A 9,227-nucleotide genomic window follows, 5' to 3' on the forward strand; every position below is an offset into this window, starting at 1 on the left:
CCCAAAGCCAAAGCATTCCTAAAATATGATCTTCTCAAATCTCTAGCAGGTTACAGATGGTAACCTACTTTTAAGTTTCCAAAGAGGAGTTATTTTTTCTCACTTCTTCAGTTCTGAGAAAGCTTCTTGAATGAGAAGTGAAATGTTTTCAAGCTAAACAAGAAAGTCCAGTTTCCTTTAGAAAGAAAGCACCTTTGGGGCAACCATGACCTGGGTGACTGAGAATCTCCAGAAAGATTTACAAGGAATTCTTTAAAAAAGGATGGTCATAGATCTCTTTATCTATAATGCTATATCTATAAAATAAGCCAGCCAATTCCAAATTGTAGAATCCTAAAATGATGGAGCAGGTGGGATTCTCCTTCTCTCTCTGTGTGTATCTCCATTTCTTGGACCATCATACTGACAACTGCTAGAATCAGGGCACTTATGAAACTCCTGTTCCTTCCTGGCTAGATCTTTGTAGAAAGATGTCCAAGGTGGGATTTAGCAAAACAATTCAACGTCCCAACCTCTTTCAATTCTACTCCTTAGATACCAGGCAATTTCCATGTTGCATCTACTTCACCGGTCTTGAACCTGAGATTTTAAATTAGGTGCAGTCTTGCCAATTTCCATACATCAAAGTTTTACATATTTGGGTGATATGCTTAATCTCAGTAGGAAGAGGATCTGCAGACATAATATAGAAACTTGCTTAGATTGATATTTCAACAGAGTTTATACCTACTGAACATAATTGTCAACAGCAACATATTCAACAGGAAAACTATAGAATCTCCTTTCTTACCCTTCTGGCCATCATCCAACAGAAGATAATTTTAACACAGAAAGATTCTACATATAACTCTGTTCCATAAGAGAGGATAGTCAAAAAATGTTATTTCCTTAATAGCTCCTCAGGGATATTGTAACTGATGTAATAGTTTCCCTTAGGCCAGTGGTGGCAAAACTTTTAGAGACCGAGTGCCCAAACTGCAACCCCAAACCTACTTATGTATTGCTGGGTGCCGGGTGGGCATGGCCCGCTGGGAGGGTGTGGCTACGGTGGTCATGGCAGACTGGGTGGGCGTGGCCAGGGTGGGCATGGCCAGCTCAGTGTTGCTCCTAGGGACGGATGCCCGTGGGGACCGAGCAGGGTTGGGGGAGATCCAGGGGGTCTCTGGTGGATGGGCAGTGGGCAGGAGGGTGTCTTGCTCAGCTGATGGCTTGGAGGGGAAGGGGGCAGCTACACTCCCTCCCAAATGCTGCCATCTCATGAAAGCAGGATGAAAACTCCAAAAAGCGACAAGGAAAAAAAGTTAAAACAGAAGAGTGTCTCACAATGGTTTTCTTCGCTAGGGCCGTGGGGGGCATGAGGGGAGACTCCTGATCCCCACAGCTCTTCCGAGGGGGGAGGAGGAGAGTGGGGAGGGGCTGTGCTGGGATTGGAGCTCCTTGTGCCTTCTGCTGCCCGCCTGCACTCCTCTGCTGCAGATGCTGTGGCTCCGCTTGCCTAGGGCTGGTCAGATTCCCCCTGTGGGCAGTGCTGCGCCCATCCCCAGCCAGCCCTCCTCCTCCATCCATCTCCTCCTTCTGCGGGCAGACCCTGGCTTACCGAGCTGGGTGACTCCTCTCCCTGCATGTGTCCTCAGGTGGAGGAGCCGGGCAGCCATGGCTCTCACTCCCTTCCAGTCTCCATCTGCCCGAGGCCTGAGCTCAGTGCCCAGCCGGCCGGCAATGTCTGGAGAGCGCAGGATGGGGACAGCTGCCCCAGGATGAGGGGTAGGTTGGGTGGGCGCTCCCGATGTCTGCAAGGAAAGAAGCAGCATGGAGGCTCCATGCCCAGCCCAGCCCAGCCTCAGCACGGCATGGCACGGAAAGCAAGACAGCAATCCCATGTGCGTCTGACCCAACCCTCACAGAGTGCTGTTCTCCCATTGCTATGACCCAACCTTCGCAGAGCCCTGACTGGGTTCCTTACCTCCTCCTGGCTTGTTCCGTGGCCTAATGGCAGTGGCACTGGGCAGGAGGCGGCAAACGGCCAGTTTTGGCATGGTGCAGCTGTTTGCCTCTGGCCGTGGCCATTTGCCGCCTGGCATGTCACACCCAATGCCGCTGCAATGAGGCTATGCATTTTTTTCCTAACCTGCTTTTCAGCTACATTCCATTTCTCCATTCGTTTCTCAGCCTTCACGGCATGTTTGTGGGACTATAGGGTAAAAAAAAAGGTTCCATCAGGCTTTCTAACTTCTTGAGTTCTCGCAAGAATTTAGAAAGTCTGATGGAACTTTTTGTTTTTACCGATAGACCCACAAAATGGTGGTGAAGGCTGAGAAGTGAATGGAAAAATGGAATGTAGCTGAAAAGCAGGTTAGGAAAAAAAATGCTTGGGGAAGCAAGGACATATGGGCAGGGGCAGGGGCAGCAACCTACTCTGCGTAGCTTCGGCAGGTGTTTGGCAGGGGGAGGAAAGCAACTGGTCTACCACCATGCTAGCATCGCTGCATTGATTCTCCACCCCATGCACAGGCCCCGCCCCACCCCTCACATGGAGCACCCTGCTCCTGCTCCCACCATCCCCACGTGGCACCTTCTTTCCAGCTCCAACGCATCACTTCCTCCATTGCCGTGTGGGACTGAAAATAATGTTCAATCATCAATTCCAACTTTGCGAGATCCTTTTTTTTCCTGCGAGAAGTCAAAATAGATTGATAGATTGAACCTTCTCTTTTTTGCACACAGTGGCAGAGGCCTAAAGCGAAAACGTTTTATAAAACCCAGCTGAATACATATGACTGGGGTGATGACATGCACGCCCACAGAGGTTCGCCACCATGGGTATAGGTTTTCCTGCCTGAGCAGAGGGTTGGACTAGATGACCTCCAAGGTCCCTTACAAATTATTATTATTATTATTATTATTATTATTATTATTATTATTATTATTATTATTATTATTATTATTATTATTATTATTATTATTATTACATGAACATGGGGTTGCTGCAACAGTCATAAGTGTGAAAAACGGTTATAAGTCACTTTTTTCAGTGCCATTGTAACTTTGAACACTCACTAAATGAGCCATTGTCAGTCGATAATTACCTGTATTTGATAGAATAAATATACTTTTGGGAGACAATATGTTAATGGCCATAAGTTTCTTATGGCCATTAGTTCTGGCCACTTCCTATAATTTCCACTGAGAAATTATAGCCAAATATGTCTCCTTCAAACTTTTCCTATCAACATTTTTCTTCCAACTGCTTGATAATAACCAGCGAGAGTTATCTCTAAGTAGGAAAATTCCCAAGAGAAATTATGATTAAGGAAAGTTTCCATTATTCTGAGAGCTCTTAAACAAAGTGAGTTATCATATTGTAATTAATCTTAGGAGATTTTGATAATGGAATCTTTCTTTTAAGAAATGGATGACATATTAATAGTTGGATGACTTGAAATTTCCAGGAAAAATATTCTACATCAAGTCAATAAAGATTTATTGAATTCTGTAGAATTCAATAAATGGAGACAAAATTGTCGAGAATAACACATAGAACAGTATATTACAAAAGAGATATTGATATTTATTATATTAATCAAGTTTGAAATCATATTAATTTTAGTGATAAACACAAAGTGTGAGTAGCAATTGTAAAAATGCCATTGTTTTGTACACACAATTAGATACAACAGAAAAGTATTGTTTTGCTGTGGCAGCTTATGTGGTTTTCATAAATTAGGATAATGCCTTACTGAAGGTTGTACTTCTAATACAATGGTTCGTTAAGTGAGACCAAAGCAGTGTTCTTTGAATAAAAGTTGTGGTTTATGGGTTATCTTGCAAAGTATAGCTACCGAGAGTCACAATATCAACATGAAGAGCCTAGGTGGACCAGTGGTTATAATGCAGTATTGCAGGCTAATTCTGCCCAATGCCAGTAGTTCAATCATGATGGGCTCAAGGTTGACTCAACCATCCATCCTTTCGAGGTTGGTGAAATGAGGACCCAGATTGTTGGGGATAATATGCGACTCTGTACACTACTTAGTGAATGCTGTAAAGCACTATAGATGGTATCTAAGTCTAAGTGCTATTGTTATTGGTATCAGAGAGATGTATAGCATAAAAATCAATCAATCAATCAATGTTCTCAAGATATTTCTTGAGTTTCTTTTCCTTAAAAATTAAATAACACAACTTTTTTCCATTGACTACAATGATATGATTTTATGGATGGACCATACAAGTGGTCTCCACTAGATTCCCCTTCCATCTAATTTTTTAAAAGATGATTTCATGTACAAGCAAAGAAGATGCAATGAATTACAGGTAGTTGTTGTGTAGTATCCATCTGAAGTTACAATGGCACTGAAAAAAATGACTTATGACCTTTGCAGCATCGCCTTAGCTACTGTATGTGATGAAAATTCAGATGCTTGGCAACTGGCATGTATTAATGACGGTTGATGTGTCCCAGGGTCATGTGATAACCTTTTGCAAACGTCAGACAAGCAAAGTCAATGGGGAAGCCAAATTCACCTAACAACCATGTTACTAACTTAACAACTGCAGTGATTCACTTAACGGTGACAAGAAAGGTTGTACAATGGGGCAAATCTCAACTGTCTTGCTTAGCAGTAGAAATGTCAAGGTATTGATTTAACAGCTAACCAGCTTATGTAATGTAAGATTTAAGATGTATGATGGGGATGACTCAGCAGGGTCTGTGTCTCTTTAAGAGCCTTTGTATAAAGGGAAGGTTCCACTGATGCGTTCTCTTCTTTCCATTTCCTGCTGAAACTGTTTGTTGGAATCTGCTATATTAGTACGTGTATGTATATTGTTCCTGGTGTATGATATTGTAGACAGTGTAAGATAAACCACTATTTAATATAGACTACTATTTACTGTGTTTACTCCTGGGTTATCTCATGCAATAAGACTACATGCTCTAACAGGACATTTTGGGCTCAACTTTGGTCGTAGGTCAAGGAGTACTGCATTCCTGCAAACCAAGAGTCCCTAGTTTCATTTCAATGTACAAGAATATTTCTCAGCCTTCTTGAAAATCTCAGTAAGTCCCACTTGAATTTTTTGATGGGCTAGACAGAGTTATCTCCAAAAAGAAAGTCCTTCTAATTAATCTGCCTTCCCAATGATCAATCCCTTTTTCTCAGCTTGACTAGTTCAGATGACCCATTTCCATCATTTCAAAGTTGTTCTTTGAAGACACCCATAGAGAAACAACTAATTGGCCTAATGGAAACTATTAAATCAGTTACAATATCCCTGAGGATCTATTAAGGAAATAGCATTTTCTGACTATCTTCTTTTATGGAACAGAGTTATATGTAGAATCTCTTTGTGTTAAAATTATCTTCAGAACATATTTGATGATGGCCAGAAGGGTAAGAAAGGAGATTCTACAGTTTTCTTGTTGAATATGTTGTTGTTGATAATTCTGTTCAGTATGCATAAATCCTGTTGAAATGTCAACCTAAGCAGGTTTTTCTATCATAACTACAGATCATTTTCCTACTGAGATTAAGCATATCACCCAAATATGTTGCTGTTGACAATTATGTTCAGTAGGTATAAACTCTGTTGAAATATCAATCTAAGCAAGTTTCTATATTATGTCTGCAGATCCTCTTCCTACTGAGATTAAGCATATCACCCAAATATGTAAAACTTTGATGTATGGAAATTGGCAAGGCTGCACCTAATTTAAAATCTCAGGTTCAAGACCGATGAAGTGGATGCAACATGGAAATTGCTTGGGATCTAAGGTGTAGAATTGAAAGAGGTTGGAAAAAAAACAAAACAAGGGGCATTGAATTGTTTTGCTAAATCCCACCTTGGACATCTGTCTACAAAGATCTAGCCAGGGAGGAAAAGGAGTTTCATAAGTGCCCTGATTCTAGCAGTTGTCAGTATGATGGTCCAAGAAATGGAGATACACACAGAGAGAGAAGGAGAATCCCACCTGCTCCATCATTTTAGGATTCTACAATTTGGAATTGGCTGGCTTATTTTATAGATATAGCATTATAGATAAAGAGATCTATGACCATCCTTTTTAAAAGAATTCCTTGTAAATCTCTCTGGAGATTCTCAGTCATCCAGGTCATGGTTGTCCCAAAGGTGCTTTCTTTCTAAAGGAAACTGGACTTTCTTGTTTAGCTTGAAAATGTTTCACTTCTCATTCAAGAAGCTTTCTCAGAACTGAAGAAGTGAGAGAAAATAATTCCTCTTTGGAAACTTAAAAGTAGGTTACTATCTGCAACCTGCTAGAGATTTGAGCAGATCATATTTTAGGAATGCTTTGGCTTTGGGGCTCTTTCAATCAAGGAGGTCTTTACCTGGAATCTCATGAGATCATGGCGGGTGACAGCAAGAACCCAGAGAAGGAAACAGCTGCTTTGAGTTTAGGGAAGGAAGTACAACATCCGAAGTCTCAAAGATTAAATGAACCACATTTTGATTTTTTTAAAATTTTACCACTGCACAATTCTATCAATTCTTCTCCTCTGATGCTCAAATCATTTTCTCCTCTCCTCTCTCCCTTCTTTCCGTCTCTGTTTTTCGCCCCCCCCCCCAAAAAAAAAGTAAGATGAGATTGGGATATGGACTTATAGAAGCTATGTTTAAAAGCAAGGCTGATTGAAGCTAAGATTAATTGCCCCAAGGTTAAGTCAAGGTTCAGAATGCCCAAATCCTGGTTCCAGGCAGTTCCAATCACCCTCCTGCCAGTCAAATAATAGTAACAACTGAAATCACTAAAAAGAGAATCTGCTTGAATTTAGAGTTGGCTCATCGTTTATGTATGCAGAAACTCTGGACTCTTTGGAATGTCTGTCTTCTTAATCGCTAACTTAAGATGTTTTGAATTTTCCCCTTTCTCCAAATAATACAAATATACACCACCTTTTATGCATAAAAATGATAAACATGGACACTGGACAATTTTATTTGTATTTATTTGATCTGATTGGCACACCCAAAGGACCAAGATAGTTGCAAAAGTTTATAGTAGGTTCAAAGTATAAGACTGGTGTTGGTAAAAATTTGTTTGATTATTCAGATAAAATTAATACATCACTATTTTGATGGGTATTCTTTTTTAGTCTTTCTTTTGCTTTTTTAACAATCATAATATGAGCATGTAAAGACTTTTCTCTTATGACATTTTAGATATCAATTCTGTATCTCAAGATGTTATGTGATGCCTCCCAAATTAACCACCCTCCTTTATTTATCTAAGGAGATTCTCAGTAATCCAAGTCATGATTGTCTTAAGGATGCTTTTTTAAAAGGCAACTGGACTTTCTTTGTTTTTCCTTGAAAACATTTTGCTTCTCATCCAAGAAGCTTCATCAGTTCTGACTGGATGGTGGGGGGAGATGGAAGGATTAATTCTGACAGGAACAACTAATCCTTCCATCCCTTCTCTCCCCCGACGCCATCTAGTCAGAATTGAAGAAGCTTCTTGGATGAGAAGCAAAATGTCTTCAAGGAAAATAAAGAAAGTCCAGTTGCTTTTGAAAAAGCACTTTTGAGACCTCCTTTACTTAGTAAGATATTTTTCTCCTTAAATGTGTTCTTCTTTTATTTCAGGAAGAAAGAATATGGCCAGTGTAACTTCTGAAATATCAGTTCAAACACTGAAATATAATGTTGTGCACCTGAATTTTGGCATTACCCTAGTGACTTTTCACATACTTCCTTGTGTAATGGATTGCAAATGATGAAATGAAATACCCTTTTCACTTAAATGTGTAGATGTTATAACAATAATAGTTAATTTTCCAGACAGACAAATTTAGATAAATAGAACATTTCAGAAGTTTTAAATGCACTGTGCTTCTTTCCTACACCCTTCTTTCCTGTTTTGAGTTTTTCCCCCTTCATTTGCTTCTTAACCTTATTTAAATATATAATGCACATGGTAGCAATAATTTTTGAAATGCTATATGTCATCTGAGCTACCACTGAGAAATCATTGACAATTCTGAAATGACGGAGCCTAGGAATATATCCAGAGTGAGTGAATTTATCCTATTAGGAATTCCCTTTCTGTATGATCTTCACCGAGTCTTCTTCGTGGTGGGTCTATTCATGTACCTTGTAACCATCCTTGGGAATGGCTTCATCCTTGTCATTGTAGCAATTGAGCCAAGACTTCAGACACCAATGTACATCTTCCTGAGCAACCTTGCTTTCCTGGAGATCTGCTATACCTCCACTGTGGTACCCAAATTGCTACAGACATTTATAGAAGCCAAAACCACCATTTGCTTCCATTGCTGTCTGGCTCAAGGATTTTTTCACTTCTGTTTTGGTACCACAGAGCTCTTCATCCTCACAGCTATGTCCTTTGACCGCTATCTGGCCATCTGCAAGCCGCTTCAATATCCCATCATTATGTCCAAGCATATGTGCCTTCAAATGTCTTTGGCCACCTGGTATGCTGCCTTTGGGATTATCTTTTTTCATTATTTTATTGTTTGGACATTGCCATTCTGCGGGTCCAATATTGTTGACCATTTCTTCTGTGATATTGGTCCTCTGTTGAGCCTTGTGTGTGCAGATATTCATCTCATTGAGTCCCTCAGAATATTGACTAGCTTTGTCGTTGTGATTATGACCTTACTTCTCATGATTCTGTCCTACATTTTCATCATTACCACCGTCCTGCGCATTCCCTCCGCCGTAGGGCGGAAAAAGGCCTTCTCCACCTGCACCTCTCACCTCGTGGTGGTGTCCATCTTATATGGAGCTCTTGTCTTCATGTACGTGAGGCCCAACGTCCAGTCCTCATACCGCTTGACAAGGACTGTGGCGATCCTGAACACCACTCTTACCCCAATGCTGAATCCTTTCATATACACAATTCGGAATGCCGAAGTAAAAAAAGCTGTCCAGAATGTAATCCATAAAAGGAAAGAAACGTTAAATTGAGACAATGAGTGGAGAAATATTTCCAGCACATTCTTATGCAACAGGAATGAGATGAAATTTAGAGAATTGCGGCATTGGTGGCATTTTGAGTGTGGCAATCAGAATTCAATTGGCAGTTTCAGACTTAAAAACACCAACTGTCATAAATATAAGTCAGTGGTTAAGTCTCTCAATTTTGATCATGTGACCATGGGGATGCTACAACGGTCGTAGGTGTGAAAAATGGTCGTAAGTCAGTTCTTTCATTGCCACTGTAACTTCAAGTGATCATTAAACAGATG

At 40.5% G+C, this 9,227-nt stretch overlaps 1 protein-coding gene across 1 annotated transcript; it reads left to right on the forward strand.

The window, feature by feature from the left end:
* The first annotated feature begins 8,001 nt into the window (after positions 1-8,001).
* Positions 8,002-8,946, forward strand: LOC107291789 (olfactory receptor 6X1-like). Its single transcript, XM_015820825.1, has one exon. The coding sequence runs from the start codon at positions 8,002-8,004 to the stop codon at positions 8,944-8,946; it is 945 nt and encodes a 314-aa protein (XP_015676311.1).
* Positions 8,947-9,227: the final 281 nt, after the last annotated feature.

This window comes from Protobothrops mucrosquamatus, unplaced genomic scaffold (genome assembly GCF_001527695.2).
Source record: "Protobothrops mucrosquamatus isolate PMUCROS unplaced genomic scaffold, P.Mucros_1.0 scaffold1188, whole genome shotgun sequence".
NCBI classification, from domain to species: domain Eukaryota; kingdom Metazoa; phylum Chordata; class Lepidosauria; order Squamata; family Viperidae; genus Protobothrops; species Protobothrops mucrosquamatus.

Bases quoted from the DNA above. Each gene is read 5' to 3' on its own strand.
- LOC107291789 (XM_015820825.1), top strand. From the start codon at position 8,002: ATGACGGAGCCTAGGAATATATCCAGAGTGAGTGAATTTATCCTATTA.